The sequence below is a fragment of the Psittacula echo genome, assembly GCF_963264785.1.
Source record: "Psittacula echo genome assembly, chromosome: 4".
Taxonomy (NCBI): Eukaryota; Metazoa; Chordata; class Aves; order Psittaciformes; family Psittacidae; genus Psittacula; species Psittacula echo.
The window spans coordinates 1,849,514-1,873,168 of record NC_137738.1 but is presented as its reverse complement, the minus strand read 5'-3'; the positions used below and the strand labels follow the sequence as shown (position 1 = coordinate 1,873,168).

The window sequence follows — 23,655 nt, the reverse complement described above, 5'->3', positions numbered from 1 at the left end:
AAGGCACTAGGCAGGAACGGAAAGGACATAACAAAGCTATTGTGAGCTGGGAGTACTCTATACAGCCAAGATACCAGGCTAGGAAAGTAAAAGGCATTGGCATCTTCCTCTGGGCTTTCTGGAAAACACAATTACAACAAGAAAAGATGCAAAAATCCAGGAGATGGAGGGATCAAGGTACTTTGATTCAAATGTGCTGATGTTGAAATGCTTCCATTTTAGACAGGTGAAATGCAGTTGCATGCATGGGTATGGCTTCAGTTCTATGTGAGGGACAGGAGCCCACAGGCCTGCTTGGGTTCCACGGAGCTTACTGGAGGAGTTTCACCTCCTAATGCCAGTTTGGTGATGGGAGCCAAGGATTCCCCCTAGCTTGGAGTGAGCCGAGAGTGGATCGAATACATGTTGCATCAAACTGGACTTCCAGCTGCCTGGAAAACGCAGGCTGGAAAAAAGGGTTATAAAAGGGAAGTCTGATGCTTTGGCAATTTATTGTCTGCTATGCAGTCCAAAAGCCTCAAAACAATATCAGTATCTTGACTAGTGGCAATTCAGTATCACATGGCTGGTGGTCACCAAGAAAACATTCCTTATTGGTTAAAGCAGTCATGCTGACCAGGAGTGCTTTTCACAGTTCCTCCAGATCAGTTAAATCCACAACCACTTTCAGAAAGAGAGTGTCATCTCTGATGTAGGTGTTCTTCGTGTTCTCCAGGACCGCATGTGGCACGAAGCGTGGGCACCCGGAGGCAATGTTCATCTCTCCATCTGGCCTTTTGAAGCTGCTGCTGTTGGGATCAGCTCTAAAGACTTCCACGATGTGATTTTTTTTCCCACTTTGGTCCAAAAGCATAAGTGTGACTTTTTGCTTGAAAGGCCACAGTAGCAGTGAATCGAAGTCCCCTCTCATCACTACAAAGTAGAGGGAGATGTGTGTTCCCTTCCCTGAGCCATCCCCATTCAGGTAGGCTCTCGCACACAGCCGGTACCCGCAGCGGCTGGTGTAGAAGGGCTGGCTGAATATGGAGAGGACGCGGCCTTCCACTGCTTCCTTCTTCTTCATCTTGTAGTCTGTGATTTTCCAGATTAATTTCCCATTGTAGCATGTGCCTTCCAAAAGCTTAAAGCGTTCTTCGTTTTTATTGAGCTGTGCTTTGTGAATGTTGATCTGGAGATCGTGTTTGCTGGACTGGCCTTCCAAAACAACTAGGGGAGGAAGAGAGAAATGGTTAGTAAACTAAAACTGGCAGAGCACCGGATACAAAGAGCAACTGGACCCAAGCTATTGCTATCCAGCGGGACTCGAACAGGCTCAAGAGGGGGTCCATATGAACCTCATGAAGTTCAACAGGGCCAAGTGCAGGGTCTTGCACCCAGGTCAGGGTGTATCCATACAGGCTGGGAGATGGAGGGATGGAGAGTAGCTCTGAGGAGAAGGACTTGGGGGTTCTGGTGGATGAAAGACTGAACGTGACCCAGCAGTGTGTGCTTGCAGCCCAGAGGCCAGTTATGTCTTGGGCTGCATCCAAAGGAGCATGGCCAGCAGGACAAGAGAGGTTGTTCTGCCCATCTACTCTGCAGCACTGCATCCAGATCTGGAGTCCTCAGTACAGGAAAGACATGGACCTGTTGGAGAGGGTCCAGAAGAGGAACACAGAAATGATCAGAGGGATGGAGCACCTCTCCTGTGACGAAGGGCTGAGAGAGCTGGGGTTGTTCAGCCTGGAGAAGAGAAGAATCTAAGAACTTATTGCAGCCTTTCGGTTCTTAAAGTGGCCTATAGGAAATATGTGGAGAGACTTTTGAGCAGGCCTGTTGTGACAGGACGAGGGGTGATGGCTTTAAACTAAAAGAGGGAGATTCAGGCTGGATGTGAGGAAAAAATTCTTTACAATGAGGATGGTGAAACACTGGCACAGGCTGCCCAGAGAGGTGCGGATGCCCCATCCCTGGAGATACTGCAGGCCAGGCTGGATGTGGTTCTGAGCAACCTTATTTAGTTGAAGACGTCCCTGCTCATTGCTTCCAACCCAAACTATTCTGTGCTTCTATGATTCCATGAAACTGAACTACTCAAGCCTGAGTAGAGGCTGTGAACTCATGTTACTACAGCTATAAACTTCTTGAAAATGTAATTGCAGCTGGTAGTTGAACAAGGAAAACCGGTAACTACAAACCAGATTTAATGCCTGAATATGGACAGCATGCTGCCTCCATCACAGGGCACTAGCCTCACCAAGGCCAGGTCTCTGCCCCTACAGTGCCACAGGAACTCGTGAGCACACAGCGCACACCACCATGGGTTGGTCTTAGAAAGCAAGAAGAAGAAAGCTCTTTCTAGTGAAGAGGCTGCAACTGAGTGACTGTAGCACCAGAGCCTCTACTTAGCCAGTAAATCAGCAAAAATCCCATACCCGTGCAGAACAGGATGGGAAGTCCCAACATACCCAAGCGCTGATCGTATGTCTCCATCAGGGCAATCTTCTGTTTTACATTCTCAATCATGTCGAACAGAGGTTGCAAGTCTAATTTGCTTTGCTGCTGGTTTGCCATCTGTATTAGCTGTTTCACTTGCGACTCCAGGCGTGCAGATTTATCCAAATGACTGGCCAGAGCCTTCCCAGTTCATGCCATTGAAAGAGGGTGGGAAGCAAAGACAAGAGGCATCCATGAGATCAGCCATATCATTTAAAACAAGGTAAAGAAGTCTTTAGCATGTCAGCAGTATCAACTATACAATGTGTTCCAAGTGCTCTGCTGGCTTAGGAACATATCCCAGTGCTCCTTCATTATTAATTCAGCACATTTACTGGCTGAGAAGCCATCCCTCATTCAGACCCATTCACACTGCATCGCTTCACCCAACTGATTATTCACATTTACACCTGCATCTTTGCCACAGGGATCTGACCAGGAGGATTTGTACAGTCCTTTTAGCCCAGAGCAGATCTCTAAACTTCTTTATATGTTAACATGAAAACACAACACGACAACGAGAAGGGCTTGGGAAGTGTCTGGGAGATCTGTTACTGCCCTGCTATTAATGACAGCTATTACTGGAGAAACATAGATCAGGATGCAAGAAAGCAACTGGCAAACCAGATAAAACCAACGTCTCACCTGTGTGCTTACCATCAAGTTGCTATTTTTACCAAGCAGTTGTGTAAACTGTCTCAATTCTTTCTCACACTTTTTAATGGCCTCTGCTAGCTGCTGGATTTTAATCTCTTTACATTCCAGGCTCTTGGACAGGTCAGTTATCTATTGAATGGAAAGAACAGAGTGAAAACGTTAAGGCACACCAAAACGTACAACAATCAAATGAAGACATATGTGACTATATGGGAGAAAGTGGAAGAGTTTACAGTGCGAAGCCTCTAAGGTAGCTACATAAAGCACTACTCTAATTCACAGCTCATGGATAAGCACTGGCAAGAACTGAACATGAGGAGATCATACTCTTTAATAGATGTGTGTGGCAACAGGTGCAGAGAGACTCATACCCCTCGTCCCCATCACAATGAGCCATTGGGCTCTGTAGTAGAATAATAGAAACACACATGCACATGTGTGTTTCTATGTGTGTAGATGTATTTATTATTGTTTTTTCTCTACCAAGGTCTAACCACTAAAAGAGATGAGTCAGTGAGGGATACTAACTCCAAAATCAAGTTGTAGCACTTTGGGGCACTTATTTTGGCATGGTTTAGTGGGAAGTGTCCCTGCCCATGGCAGGGGGTTGGAACTAGATGATCTTAAGGTCCTTTCCAACCCTAACTATTCTATGATTCTATGATTTTTAGCATAAACAAGCAAAAGAGTAAGTTAACCATCAGTTTGCATGCTTCCACCTTAGTAGGATTGAGTGTTCACCCACTGTCACCTGCTGGGAGCCTCAGAAATGATCTTGAGTGGAAAGTGCTTGCAACTGGCTCTGCACTGCTCTGTGCTGCTGCTATAGGGTGGGTGACTTGGGCATCTAAATACTCCCTTTTGGAGCCGCCTGACCCCTGAAACTTTAAAATGCTTCCTCTCTAAACCTTGCATCCGCTGTAAGTAAAGACTGAAATGAAATGAAGTGAGCAATGGCAATGAGCCTCCCACTGTGCTTGGTGGAGAATATACATGCCTGAGCACAGAGAGGTTTCCATCTAATTGGATGGCTTGGCTAGAAGAGCTTATTCTGACTGCTGAGGTGTGCAAAGATGATAAAAACAGTCTTTTAAAATGTAGCTGAGCTAAACCAGGCAACAAATGCAGAATCATCCTCCAACCAGCCAGGAATCTCCAAGAAGTGCTTGTTAAATCCGACTTACCTGCTCTTCCAACTGGGAGTTCTTGTCTAAGATCTGCAGGATGTGCTCCCTCAGGGCACCGTTCTCATGTTCAGCAAGTTTCCCTCTTTTAACCTTAGTGAGGCAGAGGCGGGAGTGAAAGAACAAGATAATAAGATATGCAGATTGGTGAAGCTGTTAGTGAAATATCTACTGATCAAGCCTTTAAAATGTCTCCTCTGTGCTTTGACAGTGAGGGATGACAGACCTGATTCTCAGGATAAAGATGTATAAACTGGTACCTTTACAAGACAGCCGTACTGCCTATAGGGGCAGTCCACTTCCACCTCGGGACACACAGCATGGTGCTTTTCAGTCTGAAGGTAATGAGCAAAGAAACTGGTTAGGAAAGAAACATGAAGTGATTTGCTGCTCTGATAAAGCCTGAATGCCTGCAGATAGGGAGAACAAAGGCCAGTGTCATGACACTGATCATTGGAAGAGGAAAATGAATGTTCTGAATCAATAAGCAAGCCAGATATTATTCCACGCTGCAGAATGCCAATAGTTTGCAGTAGCCAAATAGCTCACTTCTAAGGTGAGCCATATATCCCTTTTAGGACTAAACAAAGAAAATGCTTCGAGCAATGAAGTTTAATTGGAACATCAGTTGTTGGAACCACCAATGGGGTCTGCAGCATTTCAGCTTTCATAACTCTGTGTGTGATGTGCTGAATCACAGTATAGGAAATAACAATAGTACCTCTTTTTTCGGAATGATTTCGGAACAGTTGTGGAGACAAGGCACAGGATAATCAGGACAGTCATTTTTCTCATGATTCTGGGGGAAAAAGAAACAAAACAAGGCAATGGGTTGCATTTTTGTAAAGTAATCTCCACAAGAGTAAGCTATCAAAAGGTAATCCCAGACAATACAGGTGCAAGTCCCATATGCAAGCATATGCAAGGTGCAAGCACCACTGCGAGGGTGGTGAGGTGCTGGTACAGGCTGCCCAAAGAAGTGGTAAATGCCCCATCCCTGGCAGTGTTCAAGGCCAGGATGGACAGAGCCTTGGGTGACATGGTCTAGTGTGAGATGTCCCTGCCCATGGCAGGGAGTTGGAACTAAGTGATCTTAAGGTCCTTTCCAGCCCAAACCATTTGATGATTTGATATCATATTGTCGTTCGTAAGAGGGCAACAGTAATTGGTATTACTTAAAGCACCTTTATTATACTTTTCCTTCAGCTACTCAGCCAAATTTTGCTTCAGGAGTTAGGTCCCATTGCGATGCTGGCAACTTTTCACTCAATAACATGAAGAGGAAACACCTGCTATGGATTCCCAGGGAATGCTTTCCATTCTTACCTTGATGTTAACCAACACCACGTGTTTGTTACAGTACTGACACATCTCTTCCCGGAATTTACAGTGCCGGCTCAAGTGCTCTTCCAGGTCTTTCCGAAGAATGTGGTCACAGCATCCATCATTAGTGCACGGCACGCTTTCAAACAGACACTGCTGAAGATGCTCCTGCAACGTGCAACAGCAAATTAAACCCCAAAGGATTTCATCACCCCTCCAACAGACCCACAGAAAGTCAGCAGGTTTGGAACATACAAAACTCCGAATACTCTTTCCTCCATAAACTTTCTTCTCTTCCAACCTCAAAACTAAAGCAAATATGAACATTTGGAGACTCCTTTGTTTGACTTCCACTTTTCATCGAATTGAAACGCTGAAAAAGGCCCAAATGCACAGGCAGTCTTGGCAAGTTCTCTTGAACCAGCCATTGCATGGTGCCTAGGCATACAGAAGGTATGCAGAGGTGCTTTAGATAAACTAAAGCTACATAAAGCAAATGGTTCTTATTAAATAACCTAAGGCAAAGCCAGAACAAGCCGTAGTATTCTGAGCTTAGCATTTGTTACTTACAGTGTGGCTGAGTTATAACCTTTGTACTTAAGCCACGCTGCTACAGTAACTCTGAAGACAATCCCTGGAATTTAGATTTTCATAAATGCACAGAGTTTGCATGAAAATCAAAGGTTTCCAGCTTGGATCAAACTAACCTGGTACCGTCCCAGCATGATTTTCGAGTTGCAGTTAGGAATGTTTTTGCAGAACACGTGCAAGTTGAGAACTTCTCTTTTACAGCAGTTGTCTTTGAATACCTGTAAAGGAAACAAACCAGCCCTCACATGCGGTCACATGTGAAAAAGCAAAACACACAATCAGTCTTTTAAGGACACAACTAACTTTGTAACTGTATGATTCTTGATGATTCATATTGAAAATGGGTACTAAAAATAGAAATTAACACATGTATGGGTTTTCTAATAAGCATAGGGGGTTTTCACCGTATAATTATCCACAAATGCTGATCATCCTACAGCCAGCAGGATTAGTAGCTCAGGAGCTATAAAACCACTGCCTGTATCGAGAAGAAAGCAGCTGGAGCTAATGGGCCCCAAAGGCCAGACCAGCTCTGTGCACGCTCCTCCGACACGCACGCAGTGCAGCGTGCCTTTGGGATGGCGATGCTGCTGAGCTATCCCTTCTGTAGGCTCTGGGAAACAGCTCTGTTCCCTGCTGTGTGTGCGGAAGCAAATTAAGCCCCCAGAGCAAACTCTCAGTCTTATGTGAAGATCTTCCTGTACGGAGCATTCTAAAGCTGCTCACTGGTGTGCTGCTGCCGTCGGAGTTTGCACCAAGTGGAAGATAGTGAATGAAAACCAAAACTCATGTGGACGCTGTGATTGCAGCTTCCTGTCAGGAAGAGGAGAGAGAGGAAGGAGATATTTGATTGCACTGGAAAATTCATTCTGGCAGCATCAAGGATGTAGCACACTTTCAAGCCTTGGCGTAGAAATAGGGACAAATGAATCCATTAATTATTATTAATAATAACAACAATAATAAAGACTCAATAGCTCGCAAAATTAGAAGCATGAACTTATCTTTTCCTCTAAAAAGTTACCCACAAGTAAATTTAGTCTGCAGGGTTAATGAACTATAATGGCAATAGTTAAGGCAGCAAATTATAACCAAGTGAAAACGAAGACAAGATGACACAGTAAGATGGGGCATTGAAAAGGCAAGTCACTAAACTCTCCACTAAACAAGACCTCTGATGACTAGGGAGGATTTAAAGCTTTGTGAAACTCTTCAGCTCTCCCCTGGAATTACAGAAGATTAAAATGAAATAGCTTCAGAGCATGAGGTGTAAAATGAAGCCTTAGCTTTATACCCACACTTCCTTTCTGGGAGAGCATCACTGAATAGACTGCGTCCCTTAGCATCAGTTCAGAGAGCAAAGCTCCTCTGCCCCAAGGTCTAACGGACTAAAAGCCACCTTGTCCTCAGCTGTCTTGCCTTTTCCATGCAGATGTTGGCTGCTGAAGTAGAACTACAGCCACTTACCTCATGCATTTTTATTGTCTCTTTGTCGACAGGACAGGTGGGTACTGCGCTCAGTTCTCTAGATCAACAGAAGAGTTGTGTTATCCCACAGAAAAACTGATTTATTTGCCCACATTGGGCCATGCTGGAATCTGACTCTGGCAGAAGTCAATACTGGATACCATAAAACCCCAAAAAGGCCTTCAAAATCACTTTAGTCTGACAACTACGCAGCCAAATTCTGCCCATAGCACTGAGAGGGCATTAAGCTACAACAGTGGATATATGACAGAAAGCAAAGTTTGTCCTATGAGTGCTAATAAGATGGGTTTTAGTTAAGAGGACTTTGTCACTCGCTGGCCATCATTGTCACATGTGGAAAAGTCCCATTGTGTGTGTTAAAGCATGTCTTTGCCTGGTGCAAGCCTTGCTATACCACTAACAGGAGCTCTCATGGCTCCTGTCTCAAAAGGCTTCCAGAAGTCCCTACAATGAGAGATGGGAAAACATTTCCTGAGGCAGTGCAAAGAGGAGGCAAGGAGAAAAAGCAGCAAACATGAAGCATGTAAAAGGTAAATGGTGACATCCATCCACATAAACTGGCTCCTCTGCAGCCTTCATGGCCAAATCCTGCCCTCGGGTACACCAATCAGTCCATAATGCATTCCCAGACAGGCTGCCTCTTTTGTACCTGCAGCTCAATCCCAAGCAGATGGATGCCACCAGCCTTGTGACCTGACTTTGGTATCAGGCAATACTGCCATCAGTTTCCGAACTCCTCTAAAATCAATTCTAGAGAAGCAGATGAAAATGGCTTCATCTAACCACCAGGTTAATGCCCGGTAGTTAATGCCCATTAATGCCACAGGTTCATCTGAATGGCACGATGCTAGACAGACAGCTTGAAACAGCACCTCCTGGTGTAGAGCTTAAGCTTACAGCAACAACTGCTTTACTGTGCTTTCCCTGTGGTTGCCAAAGTATTGTGGGTAAGGTCCGTAAAGACACCTTTAAAACACTGAGCACGCAGTTGAGTTCAACAGAGTCTCTCCCCTGACTCCATCAGTGTTGATCAGATCAATACTGTTACCTATGGCAGTTATCTGTTATCTATCTCTGCTGATGTGCAGAAGGAACTGACTTCTGTAGGGGAGGGGGAGCTTCTGGCTTCGGGAGGAGCTTGCACTGACCTCAAAGACAGGATGCACTGCTGGCAGAAGCGGTGCCCGCAGCCCGTCTGGTGCGGGTTGCGAAGGACGAGGTGGCAGTAGGCACACTTGTACCGGTCCTCCAAGGCTTCCACAAACCTGTAGTCGGCATCGGGCTGGAAGTCCAGGGAGATGGCGCTGGAGGAGTTCTGGCGCGTGAGGATGCCCGAGAGAGCAGCGGGTTCATCGCAGGCCATGAGAGCTGCACTGGGAGCCAGGCTCAGGAAGAGTCCCTTCAGGCATTCACCACGCGCTGTAGCTACCGGTTGCGGCAGGGAGGTGTCATCAGCAGTGGGGTGCGACAGGTTTCAGAGGGCAATGAGGCGCCAGCTATGGAAAAACAACAGAGCAGTGGTGACATGACAAGCATCACAGCACAATTCTGTGGCAAAGTCTCACAGTGTGACTATTGCTCTGCAGAGCAGAGAGTTTCATGGGTTCACACTCTCTTGCAGCAGCTCTTAGTCTCAATACACTTCCAAGAGTCACGGGCATGGTTGGGAAAGCAAAGGCCAAGTCTTGGCCCTAATCCACCAGGAAAGTCCACACTTAACATAGAGCCCATCCACAGGAACTTCAATGAACCTCAGGAGTTCACTGCAGCAGCTCAAGCAGGGGACAGCTTTGCGGTTCACAGCAAGGAGCATACAAAAGGCAGCAAGAGGATTTTACCTTCAGTTTAGGTGGTGCAGGAGTCCAAGCCTCTTAAGCTGACATCTTCCTTTTTCCTCATTTATAGCAGCAAACTCTAATCCTATTTTGTTCAAGGTTTTACTTGCTTCTGTGCATGCTCTCAGCTCTGTTAATCCTGCCTGAAGGAAGGGGTGGAAAACAAAGGAGAAAAGCAAGATTGCAATCAGAAGTGTTCCTCTCAAGCTACCGAAGCTCACACACAGCACAGCAATGCAGCGTCAATGTTCTCATAGGAAAAGAAGCAGCAACAGACTTTTCCAGCCCAAAGTCACAAACCTTGAGATCTGTCCCCGGTCCCTCAATCCCGCAGTAGTTTGGGGCTCAAGACCCAGAGCCCCTCTGCTTTCTGTTTGTTGCAGCTTTGCCTTCCGAAGACATTTGTTCCTTACAGGATGTGCACAAAAGCACCGAAGCTCTCAGGTGGTTTCGCGGGGGAAGTGCTCAGTTCTGTAGCTGTGCTGTGGGATGCTCTTTCTCCTCTGTGTGCATCACCTGCCCTGTCAGTCACTTGAATTGCTCTTACTGGCATCAGCACCTCCCCAAGAGCTTCGACTTAGCTCCTGTAAGGTCAGTGTGCTGCACACAGCTCAAGCACTACCACAGAGCACCTTAGGCTTCAGAAAGCAGCATCCATTTTTCTTCCTACTTTAATACTCCATACCGGGCGAGGAAATTCTGTGGACAGATAAAATACCCCATTCGAAAACAAGCCAAGCACTTAACCAACCTTATTCATAGCAAACTGAGCACCCTTGTTCATGGTTGTACACAGCATCTACCTGCCCAGCGTATGAGAGCTTCCCTGCCCTCCACCAGGCTGAATGTCAGACCTACTCCAGCACATCTGATCATCTGACATCAGTAACCCACAGGAATACAAGCCCTGATCATATTCCAGGCATAAAGACTTGTTATTGCAACTGGTGTTTGCAATAATACAGTTTGGTCCCTCCAAATGAACAGCTTCAAACCAGAGATGAGTGTCTGGGTCACTCCTTTTCCTCTCTGAAAATGGGGCTCCTGGTTTTCTGATGCTTAATGGGGAGCAGTTTGATCTTCCTCACATCAACCACGGATGCTAAAATCAGCCTGAAAGATTAACAGCCTCGTGCCATCATAGCAGAGGCGAGCAGCAGAGCACGCTGCTGTCCCAAAGGCAGATGGAGAGCTGTCACTGTCACCTTCCACAGCACCGGGCTCCTACGAACTCAGCCTGTCGTTGGTCAGTGAGAACCTGAAACACGTCTCCTTCCTCTCTCCCATTTACATGGCGTCCACTTCCCTGAGTCCTGCTGCCCCCCAGGACTTGCATCATGTTAATGCCGCACTGCGTAAAAACACACACGCACAAAGCTGTGTTCTACCTCTAAGGGTCTACCTTAACTCCACAAGTACTTCCAACTGGGGTGAGCAATGTCACGGATGTTTTAGGCAACAAAGGTGTGGGATACATTAAGAAGAAACCCAGTCACCAGCCCAAAATCCCACCCGGAAACTCCTTTGGAGCACTGGCTGCTCATTCAAACATTCATTCCCATCTCTTTCTGCAAGGAGCGTTCTGCTGTGCTGCACCTTCCAGCTCCCTTACTGAAATGAGAGCCTTTATCTCCTTCATGATGCACCCGACCCAGGTCCCATTCCTGCAGATGGAGACTCTCTGTGTGTCCATGAAAGCACCTTCTCCCCCTCAGCCTCGCTCAGGACCACGTTGCACAGCACTGGGCACCTCAGGGCACCACAAAGAGCACTTCAGGCGAAAGGCAAGAACAGAAACCTCTGCTGTAGTAGAAGACCCATGGCAGGGGTTGGAACTGGATGAGCTTTAAGGTCCTTTCTAATGCAAACCAGTCTGGGATTCTGTGACTCAGCTTCCAGTGCTCTCTTAACTGAAACCAAATGGAAACCATCAGGGGAAAAAGTGCTTTTTTTGTGACAGCAAGAGCACACCAATGGTTAACTGAATCAGTTTCCTGCTTACGCTAATGCCTGGCCCACATAGGAGACAATCTGCTTTCACTTCTGCCTCTTCACAGCTAAGAGCAATGGGAAGGCTCCTTTCTTTGCATATACTGCAATTTTTCAGCATGTGTGTGAGCCGTAATGCTGCTTTTAATGCATTAGAGAGTGGCAGGCTCCTGCTGCATAAGGATCCTCTCTTATGGCAGATCTTTTAGACGTGAGAAGGGCAAATACGTGAGTTGTTATCACAGGTTTGGTCATCGCATATGGACAAAAAGACAGGGTCCTTGGTCTTGCTGCCCAGCAAACAGGCAGGGAGCACAGCTCTGCCAGGTTCACTGTGTGAGGGGAGGGCAATGCTCAGCTACCATCCAGGATTGGGTATTGCTCAGTAACAAGCACCCTGATCCCTTCCTTACTTAGCATCTTCCATGACACCTTGACACACCTATGTCCCTATACTCCTAGCTCTAGTTCTGCTCTATTGCTGTGCCCTATGGCACTTGTTAGGGACAAGACTTTGAAGATGCCCTGTCCCTCCCTCTGGAAATAATCTCCCTTTTATGGTACATCAGAACTGTCACGGTGGGGAAGGTTCTGTGAATTTGAGAAGTCTAAGATCAAGTCACTTCACTGGGAGGTGAGAGGCAGAGACACGGTAGAGGGGAACATGCCTTGCATTAAGATGACCCTCTCCAAACTGCCTTATAAACGAGGGAGATTAGCTGCCTCTGGTATTTCTAACTCAAAACAACAAAGTTCTATGGTTTACCACTAATATAAGGACCTCCACAAACACACTGTGTTTTGGGGATAAGAAAGATATGCCCCAACTCCTAACATAGGGAGCAGAACAGGTAACAAAGCCTGCTAAAGAATGTCTAAAACCATCTATATGCTTTGAAATACCTATTTAAAACAGAGCAGCCTACATGGAAAACAGCAGATGATGACAAATGACATCGCAAAGGGATCATTTTTGTCCCTTATAAACCTCACTTATAAACCACGGTGCAGTGACCAGCTGATACCCAGGAGAGAACATTTCTAACAGCAATAATTTCCTCATGGATACATTCCTGATGCCCCACAGGGGATGTTGCTGCAGAAGGCAGCAGAACAAATGTGTTTTCTTTTGTATATAGGAAATATTACCCGATTCAAACTCTGGTATTACCTTATTCTCAAAGCACAGTAAAACCTCGCTAAGCAAGCATCAGTTTGCTAATCTCCATAGGCAAATTTTCAGTAAGCAGAGTAAGACACTGGGGTTTCCTTTGCGTAGAGTTCCAGTCAAGCATTGCAATAAATCCCCTTTGAGATGCATTGGTTTTTCAAGGCATAGATTATAACACAGATAGCATCTTACAGCAGTTTTTAAAACACACTCTTAACAGCTAATGAAGTGTGCCTCGTGCTGGGGTAGCTTTGATTTTAGAGGCTTATCTTCTACCTGTGCTCTTTTCCCTGCATGTCCTGATCATGAATTAATGACTTTTTCAGTATCAAGAAATCTCTCTACACCAAATCAACCCAATATTGTTACAGGAAGATGGACAACTCCTGCCTTAAAATAATGTCCTTCACAGCTTGAGGATAACTTCATTCCCGTAACTTCTCTAGCGATACCTGGTTTTTTCACCACACTCCCAAGCACCAACAGGGATTCTGGTGCCACCACTCATCCCTATGACACCCCGGCACCGCTTTGCTGCTTCAGGGGGTGAACTCTATCCCTGTGATGTTCCAGGGTCTGCAGCACCCCCCATGCAGCCCCATGTGCCTCAGCTCACCCCTGAAGAGCTCTGCAGAGAGGAGGAACCATCCCAGCAACATCAGGCTCCTGCCAGCCTTAACAAGAGAGGGTTTGGTAAAGCCGTACCTGAGAACTGTCGCTGGTCCTCAATGGGGAGACAATGCGAGAGCGAGCGGAGAAAGCGGCGCCTGCATGAGCTCTGTGGTTAAAACAACAGCACGAGCACTTTAAACCGGCGAGGGAGTGGAAATCCCCAGCGTAGCTTTGTAAAGATCGTGTCTGAAAGTGTTTGAAAAGCGTTAGGATGGAAGGAAAGCCATTGGAAAGTATTTTTCCCCACTGCATTGATGCAGGGGCTGCAGATTTTGCCATCCGGAGAGATGCATCCCCACTTATTTGTGACTCCCCTCCCATAAAGTAAGGGATCTGATTTTCTATAAAAGCAGCAATTTCTAAGTCTCCTCTTATTTCTAAGTTTCCTCTCATATGAAGATAGGCTGAGAAAGTTGGGGCTGTTCAGCCTGGAGAAGAGAAGGCTGCGTGGAGACCTCATAGCAGCCTTCCAGTGTCTGAAGGGGGCTACAAGGATGCTGGGGAGGGACTCTTCGTCAGGGACTGTAGTGACAGGACAAGGGGTAACGGGTTCAAACTTAAACAGGGGAAATTTAGATTGGATATAAGGAAGAAATTCTTTACTGTGAGGGTGGTGAGGCACTGGAATGGGTTGCCCAGGGAGGTTGTGAATGCTCCATCCCTGGCGGTGTTCGAGGCCATGTTGGACAGAGCCTTGGGTGGCATGGTTTAGTGTGAGGTGTCCCTGCCCAGGGCAGGGGGGTTGGAACTGGATGATCTTAAGGTCCTTTCCAACCCTAACTATTCTGTGATTCTATGATTCTATTTAAAATACTGCTTTTCCAAAGGAAGCTTCTATTCTGCCTTGTAGTAAAGGTAACACTTACCCTCTCCGGCCTTGCCCTCTGACTGAGCTTGCTCCCAGTGCATTTCTAACCTATTTCAATTCCCACCTCCCCTCCCCGGAGGCATCTCAACCTACTGTGTGTTTTCCTGAACCTTCCCTAAAGCTCTGGCACAGAGTTGTTGTTGCTGAAGGCAGCGGCAAAGGGAAAGGCATCCTCCTTCTTTATGGTATCAATGAAATGGATCCCGTTTGTATTTCTAGATGCAGCCTAAGCTCACTTCTACACTCAGGTGTTTTAAACCAGAAGATAATCTTTCATCCACGTCCTCAGGGTGCGCCCTGCTCAAGCCGGTGACTGTGCACAACCCCTGCCCAGGCTGACATCACCACAGCTTGTACGTGGGTTCTCCTTGGCCCTGGCAGCTCAGGAGGAAGGATGCATCCAAGTGGTTTCATTGGGAGGAGGCAACGCTGCTGAAAGCATCGTGCTCTGTGAGCACAGCTCCAGGAAGCACCATCTGCTTCTGGGAAGCTTTGGGGAAAACCCCAAATGGAGAAGTTGAGCAGGATCTTAACGTTAAACGATCTCATTCTGAAGATGAGTGGAGAGCAATAGGCTGGTGTCGTTGTTTGCGGGCAGCCCTCGATCTCCTCCAGCGGCAACTGCAGTGCTGAAACCTCAACCAAGTTTTGAGCAGGCTCAAGGAACAAAGACAAGTGAAAAGACAGCAGCAGTGTTTAGGAAACAGGATGAAGGAAAGAGAGACACAGGATCAACATAAAGAAGTTACGAGGAAATATTAAGGGACAGATAGCAAGAGAACTAATGGTGTTTCCTTCTAGCATCTTGGAGTCAAAGTGAAGCCCTTGCCTGTCCTAACAAGTAACAGACTATTACATATTTCACAAAATGAGGTTTCTGGGGCTCTTCAGTTCATGTCTCCTTCCCTGTCCCAAGGGGATACGCTATCCAGGACCACAGCTGCTTTGACCATTCAGTTGGTTTGGCCATGAACACCTACTCAAGGCATAAGAGAGTCTTGGTTTTAATTTCCCACCCCTGACCCTTTGACTTAGTCTCACTGAAGAACTTAATCTGCATGTATAGAGAAGCCTATGAATTGACTCAGTGGTCATTCATCCTGATTACTAAGATGAACTCAAATCTTACTAAGGCTGGCCACCCTCTTCTTCTGATGGGTTCCCTTGTTCCAGGGGTAAACCATTCTCCCCATTGCAGCCGCAGGAATTCATGAGCGCAGTGGGTTTTGCTCTAATGCACACATGTATTTGATGACATACGGACACACATTTTCCTACTCATGGTACTCACTGGAAAGGTGATTACTCATGTCAACCTTAAGCATCCAACCCTGCTCTTGCTTTTAGCACCAGTTTGAGCTTTATTGCTCCCATCACTGAACAACATCACTGGTTTTAGTAACCTCAGGGTGCATCTCAGGCATCACCAAGGCGCATATTCGTAATTCCTCAGTGAAAAACTGCCATGACACAAGGTTTAATGTCAATGACAGTGACACGGACCAATGGACAAGGGGTTTTTTTCTTTATATAGTGCCCAGTAGCCTTCCAGTACCTAAAAGGGGCCTGCAGGAAATCTGGAGAGGGACTTTTACGAAGGCCTGTAGGGACGGGACGGGTGGAATGGCTTTACCCTGATAGAGGGGAGATTCAGGTTATGTATTAGGAAGGTAATCCTTTATTATGAGGGTGCTGAGGTGCTGGCACAGGGTGCCCAGAGAAGCTGTGGCTGCCCCATCCCTGGCAGAGTTCAAGGCCAGGTTGGACACAGGGGCTTGGAGCAACCTGCTCTAGTGGAAGGTGTCCCTGCCCATGGCAGGGGTTGGAACTGGATGATGTTAAGGTCCTTTCCAACCCAAACCATTTCATGATTCCATCTTTCATCAAATATGTGATCTGGCAGCTGTTGTACCTGCTGTTTCTAAGACATTATTAAGAAGCCCTTGACTCCTGTTTCTCTCATAGCAAGGGCCACATTCCAGTTTCAAGCACATGCATGTAGCAGACAAGACTGAAACCCACACAACTTCGCACAGCTATGATCATTGCATCTCTCAGTGACTACTTAGGGAAAAACTGCTTTGCAGATTGTTCCTTTCCTTGAGCTTTAGTCAGTTCCTGGGTGCCTTTGTGTAATAATGCTACTACTAACAAATGACTTTAAGATTTCAATATTATCCTCTGCAAAATAAGCACACAGCAACGCACTTACCCTTAGAGCATCCCTGTATGCAAATGTCAGTGTATTACACACGAAACCTTGCTTTATCAGTCTCCCAAACAGAGACAATCATACTTGACTACAGAGCACTCTGAGCAGTCCCATAGCAAACCCACTGCGGTTTAGGGCATGCAGTTTCTCATATGCTTGTTTGTTTGTTGCAAAGTGGAGCTGGAGAGACCATTAATGAAGTGTTAATAAAACACTTTTATTACCAGTACACATGACTCAGGTTTCCTCACCTTCCCGAGCCCAGTCATCCACCGCAGGGAAGCGCTTCTGTCCTTGGCTGAGGGAAGAGGATGGAACAACCACACACTGCAGCCCAAAGTGGTACGGAGAAGGGACTGACAGCCAAGAGTGTGAATATTGACTCTTTAGTGTGAGGTGTCCCTGCCTATGGCAGGGGGGTTGGAACTTGATGATCTTAAGGTCCTTTCCAACCCAAACCATTCTATGATTCTACGATTCATTCTCCAAGGAACTCACACAGAAAAGGACCAGAAAGCACAGAAAGAGGTGCTGAAATCCTCACCACAACTCGGGGCCTGGTCCAAGGGGATTCTGCTCCGGGCAGGCCACTGACTGCTGCTGAGAACACACATCTGCGAGGGGAAGGAACCTGCCTGCACCACTGCAGCCACGACCAACTGCCTCAGGGAGCTCAGGGGGGAAGCTACACCTCATACAGACTCCTTGCAGGGCCAGAGAGAGAAACATCTCTCCATAGGCAGCTATTATATTGGTGATAAATAACATCTCCTTATCTAAAATCAAAGGGTCAGACAAAGAGTTGAAGAAGAGAGAGGGCTACAGCTTAGCTTAGAGATGGGACACAAATAAAGCCCAGGTGATCAAGCACTCTACAGGTCTGCAGCTGCCCACAGAAGGGGTTTGGCAAAGTGATCCAAGCAATGCGTGACACGGAAAGAAGAGCTCCTGCAGAGCTTTGACAGCTGCATAAAACTGCATGAAGACTGATTAGGAGCCTGTGGAGTGAAATAAAGAGCTCTTTTCTGCTCTTTGCACTGATTTGGAATTCCTTTTGTCAAAGTCTCCAGCAGCAGCTTCCTGGCTTCAACATTTTCTCCCCTCCTGCATGTCATTCCTCATCCTCTACACTCTGCAGTGACTCCTGTGCCCTCCACAGGTTCTATGAGCACCACAAGCTTTCCTTCCTTCCTGACTCTGAATCTTGTCTTCCAGCAGCTTACACCTCTTCAGCCCAATTTGCCTGCCCATAGGTGTGCTGTGTTGCTGCAGAGTGTGCAGAGGCTCTCCTCCCATATCCTGGCTGTGGTTGATAACCAGCTTGGAAGCAGCCCACTGCCCAACAGGCCTTCTTCTGCACTGCCCTGCAGCCTCCAAACCCCACACAGCCAGCCTGTATTCCACTTAGGTCCGTAACCTTTGCCTCGCTCTTGGGCTTGAAGCATTAATCATCACTATGTCTCACCAAGTTCTGCTTCATATCTATATGATACAGTATTGCTTGTCCGCTTACACAAATAAACCTCTTGTCCATCCTCCTCCTCCTCTGGTTTTCCAAACACTCATTTCTCTTGGAATCTTTTGCCAGTTCATCTACCCAGGATGCTGCCACAGGGATCAGTTTCTAAGCCACATCACCTTTCTGTCCATCCCTCCACTGCCCCACTGCACCAAAGCCTCCTGACTTTCAAAGCCTATTCTAGGCTCTCTCCTCTTGCCCCTGGATTCCCTACAACAATGTAAAATGGTTTCATCCCTGGCTTCACCTCTGGCCACACGATAACACCAGGCTCCAGCACCCCCTTGTTACGTGTTTGAGCACGTGCTTACTGGGAGGACTGTTCTGAGGGGTTTTAGCAGGCTTTTCTGCTTCAGGTCCTGTAAACCTCCTTTGCCACGCAGCTGGGAACAGCTGGCTTCTGCCCTACACTGATTGATGCACAGGATCACAACTGGCTCTTGCACACCGGCGCATCCCTCCCTCCCAGCATGAACCATAAACTGCTCATCCAGCAAAGGAAGCGCCCCTGGGTGCTTTTAAGCCAAGCGGAGCCCACGACCACCACGGCTCACACTAAGATCAAAACCAACACAGCAGATGAAACAAGATGAAGCACAGCACGGCCGGGCCAGCGCTCCTGCACAAGAGCATCCCAGAGCTCCTCAGTCCTACAGCCTACGTGCTCTGGGTAGAATCAGCCGGTTTAAAAATACACCCGTGTTACCGCTGCCAGCCTGAGTCGTGCCTGACCTGAATACACCCGGCTGGTTTAGCACTGTGCCGCACTCCTTTCAGCCATCCCATAGTTTTAACACGGAAGTTACGAGGAAAGTTGCTCTTGGCTGGCACTGGGAAGGTGCAGCCAAGCGAGCAAAAGGCGAAGGGGTTCAAGGAGTGCAACAATGAGAGCTCCTCATTTTCCCTTCTAAATCTGATGAGTGTTGGAAGTGTTTGGTCAAAGCCTCAGGGTGCTACCGGAGCGCTGCTTATCCGGGAAAGCCAGCGGCTGGCTGGGTCTCCCTGCACGCACACACGCACAGAGGGGAAATTCCCTCGCCCCCGAGCAGCAGAAGCCGGCTGGCACCATCGGGATACTTGTTCCAGTTCCCCGCCATTCAAAGCGATCCGAGCCGCTGCAGAGGCGTTCACCCGAGCACTCCGCGCTTCTTTGTTCCCTTCTCAGCCTCTAAAACCCCAGCCCCGGCCGCTTCCCAGGCGCGCACCGGGCCTACCTTTCCCCGCCGCATCGGTTCGGGGTCCTGCCAGGGGAGAGGGGCTCCCGCGGCCAGCCCGCACCGGAGCACCGGAGGCACGGGGACCGCTCTGGCGGCAGGAGCGGGGCTGCTCCGGACCGCGCTGAACTGCGGCGGGCACCGAGTTCAGGCTCCTCCTTTATCCGCGGTTGCAGGGCGGGCAGCAGGGACCCCGCGCACCGCGGCCCCGCCGCTCCCCGCCGCACCTGCACCGGCGCTCGCTGCCCGCGGGCGGTGCGGGGCCGGCCCTGGCTGCGCGGGGCGCGGCTCCGTGCGCGGCGGCAGCGGAGGGGAGGGGACGCGGCGAGGGCAGCGCTGAAGCCACCGCCCCCCGCTGGTGCCGCCGCCGCCTCCGGGAGCCGCGCTCGGTCTCATGGCAGCCCCGGTACGAGGGAAGCTGCGGTTTCCGCCCCCCGGCAGCAGCCGCCGCCTGCTCGGGGCTCACCGCAGGGCGCTGCAGGAGGGTGAAAGCCACCCCCCGGCTGGGAAGTTCGTGAGCCAGGAGGGGTCTGTGGCGAGGGGCTCCCCCCGCGGCCCGTATAGGCACTGTTCTATTGCCGCTCACACCGACGGTACTGACCTAGCGAACGGACCCCTGCTAAAAACACAGTGGCTGTGACCACACAGCGGTGTTACCGCTAGCTAAAGACGTACCGAAGGGGTGTTTGCCAACGCAGCCATCCTCCAGCCAACAGCGCGATGCGGTTTTCACTGCTCGCTGCCCATCAGCTGCCGCTGCGCTTTGTCCTGTCTTCCACGTTAAACTCCTTCTAGGAAAACCAGGCTGTAACGAAAACAGCCTGCACGAAAAGGCCTAAGGCAGATGAAACAATGGGGCTGTGTTACCTGGGCTGTCTTAAGTACTAAGAGTAACAGAATGGTTTCAGAAAGATGATGCTTTTGCTAAAATGACTCAGACCATCCCCTGCGTTGATTCAAGGAGTCCAGCAAAGGTGTAGAGGCTGCTCTCGCAACAGAGAGCTTTCAAAACACTCCCTCCTGCAAAGCTTTTAGGAATATCCTGGCTAGCCTGGGTACTACTTGGTCAGGAAGCTCACAAGAACATCCATCAGGACAGCATTGTTTCCCTAAGTAAATATAAATGTAAATGAATAGTTTGGAGATGAGATCTGTTTCCCAAGTTGCTGCACTCATGATCCTACTGCAGAATACCACAGTTCCCCAGGATGGAGCTTTGTGGTGACAAAGAGCTGCCAAAAGGATCATCACATACTGGGGTGCAGGCATGACCTCTAAAATCATTGTTTTATTAAGATCCAGTGAGCACAGCAGGAGTCCTGGTTTGCATCATGACAAAGTCCCATCCCGGGGCAGCAGCAGGGATCACAAACCCTGAACCCCCGTGCTCCCTTTTGTGCCAGTCAAACTTCCAAGTCAGTAACAACGTGGATTTATGATGATTATTTCAGTGTACAAAACTATGCTGAGAACGCTTGAAGATTAAAGAATAACTGGGAATTGCAAAGCAGCAGCCTTCACCAGTGCTGAAAATGAAGTACATTGTGCGTCTGTGCTTCAGTATCAATATTAAGGATGCCTACCACAAAAAAGTTAGCAATGTGCTTATAAAACAGTGCAGATGCTGTTGCCTGTGTGTTTTGCCTCTCCTCCCCACCTGACTATAGCTTTTGGATGCCAAATTTGTCAGTAACAGACTGCAAGTGGTGTTACAGAGTTCACATTTGCCTCGTATATCTCACACACAACTTCCTGTGACCTTAAAGCAGATGCCTATCGCGATGGTGCCTGCTTTCCGCTTACTCAGAGAAAGGCAGACTCTGAGGTTCAGCTATTTCCACCTCAGGAAAAGCTGGAGGTTCACCACTGGTATTAATACCAGCCAGCTGTACTCAGTGCAGGTTCCAGTGCATGGCTTTGCACTGGCGCTGTGACAGAGCTGACTCCTCTACAGTTTCCTTTGCATTTGGGAACACACCTCTAAACCAACACCTCCAAGCTGTTTGTCTTTGCCCTGACAACCTGTGGCTTTGCTTTTCTCCACGCTTCTGCCTAGCATCAGCTGCAACTTGAAGTCTCCTCCTTTCTGGTGCTAGCAAGAGGCACAGCATGGCTGTGGTAACCTTCATCCTCACATCTGCAGCTCTGTTCTATTCATACTCAAACCCCCATATATATATAAGCTACTGGTTTGGATTGTTTTCTGTGCAGCTGCCCAAATAAGTCCCAACAATGTAAAAGATGAACTAAGGACAGAGGGAACTGTAATTCCTTTTGCTCACCATCAACTGTAAAACAAATTCAGCTGCTTTACTATGATGTGTGATGTTTTATTGATGCAGAAATACTTGCTTAAACTTCATACCCATTTCGATTTAAAGGGCAACACTTCAAGCTGATGGTTCTTGTACATCCGTATGGTGCAAGTGTTGCTCCTAGAAGACGTCATTCAGATTATGCCTTGTGTTTGTCAAACGTGGCATTGTTTTAGTACCGTTTTGCTTTATTAACTAAAATAAACTGTACAAAAAGCTGTAGAGTTACATTAGCTTTGAACAATGTAGGATACATGTTCTCGGCCAAACTTCAGTGTGCAAACATTGTACATTATTTTCCTTTAAAGTGACAAAATTAAGCCAACCTTGAAGTCAGGAGTTCATTACTACATTACAAAACAGGCGACGGGAGATGGCAAAAGAAATGCCCCACTGAAATCAACACCATTGTATAATTTTATTTCTAATTCTTAAAAAAATAGAAATGAATTTAGAAGAGAATCACAGTATAAGGGCCCTAACATATTAGACCATTACAAGGTACATAAAAATAGAAGACACAGATTTCTTTGAAACTTTAATCCTTTGATTAAGCAGCAAGCATATCACTCTCCAGGCAAACACTGCTTAAAACAAACCTAACCCCCCGAAAACAGGACGTGCAAACTGTATGCACATATTCTGCAAAGCACACAATAAAGACATTTTGCTATGTACATACTTACTTGGTACTACAAATGCTAGGAGTTCCCTACTGTGTGCTACAGTGTATGGAAATTAAGAAATACTATCTATCTCTGACCCTCCCTCCCCCCGTCAAATACAGCACCTTTGCCCAGTCATCGAATAGTTAAACAAGATTAAATGGAATTACAAGGTACTGAACAGTTCTAGAGCAGCTGGCCGGGGCCAACTGCTCCTGCAACACCCAACGTTCTGCATACTGAAGTCTATCGACAAGAGACAAGACAAAAATTAGCAAAGGTACAACACACACACCCAGGAGACTCAATGCTAAAAAGAAAGACAGAAAAAATAAGAGAAGAAAACCTGATGATGTATCTGATCACTCTTAACAGTTAAACTGAGATACTAAGGATGTCGAAACAAAGCAGATTGGTCTTGAAGAGCAGCCAGCTTTGTGTAGCTAACAAGGGGACCCTTATGACTCCCAGAACACAAGCTGCAGTGACCCCGAATTCCTCCGTGCTTGTTGTACAGTGCTGCTTCTCTTGGCCATCTGATGCTCACATAGTGGCTAAGCTTCTACTCTGATGCAAAAGAAAACGTCTAAGGACCTTTTGTACGAGACCTCAGCACAGCAGGGAAAGCTGTTCAGAAAGAAAAATCTCTCCAGTTTCATCTGAAAACATTTTCAAGTGAAGAATTAAACTATAAAGGTCAATACCTTCACTGCAATTCAGGGACAGCTATCAAACCTTAATACTCGATTTACAAATGGAATAGGACCTGATGCTGTAAGAACTTCCCTTCGCACATAAAAAAGACCTCAGCCGGCCACTAAACTCATCATTAAATGATCCAATTTATCTGTGAAAAAGCCTAGGGAGAGCACATTCCATTTTTAGATAAAGTCTCATTTTAGTCAAGGCAAATCTAGTTAATAACAGAATGGATTTAAAAGGATTTTCAAACACCATTTCAGCTATAAGCAAAACTAATCTTCCAAACAGTATGGCAGCCAACATGAATGTTATTACATACTCCAGAATGAGGTGTTTTTCAGTAGCTTGGTTCAGATCACACAGTTTCCAAACTCAAGATCTGCAGCCTGGTTTACTTGGAGGGCAGAGGCATCCACTTAAAAGAAGAAACAGACTGAACAAAGAACTGAAAAACCCCACTCCCAAGACACTGCTGGGCATAACTCAAGGTTTCAGACAAGAACGCGGTGGAAAGAAAACCTTTCAATCTCCTTAGTCAATAACACAAAGCAAACAGCGAGCCACACAGTAACTTCAACCTGACTAATCAGCTCTGCCAGAAACAGCAGAAATCAGAGATAAGGATTTAACAGCAAGACTGGGCTGGTAGGAGGTAACTGCTGCCACAATATTCAACTACCACCACCAGCCTCCCTGCTTCCCTCATGAATGCTTCGGCAGGTAGCAATGATCTCGCACACACAAACCGCAGGCAGCCATTCTCGGATGAGTTGAA

General features: G+C 47.3%; 1 protein-coding gene across 1 annotated transcript; it reads right to left on the bottom strand.

The window, feature by feature from the left end:
• Positions 1-628: 628 nt before the first annotated feature.
• TRAF5 (TNF receptor associated factor 5) lies at positions 629-9,081 on the bottom strand (the record flags this gene model as incomplete). Its single annotated transcript, XM_080616668.1, has 10 exons — positions 629-1,206; positions 2,448-2,616; positions 3,121-3,261; positions 4,317-4,409; positions 4,577-4,651; positions 5,038-5,115; positions 5,643-5,807; positions 6,347-6,448; positions 7,698-7,755; positions 8,867-9,081. The coding sequence occupies 10 exons, from the start codon at positions 9,079-9,081 to the stop codon at positions 629-631; spliced, it is 1,674 nt and encodes a 557-aa protein (XP_080472794.1).
• Between the last annotated feature and the right edge of the window lie 14,574 nt (positions 9,082-23,655).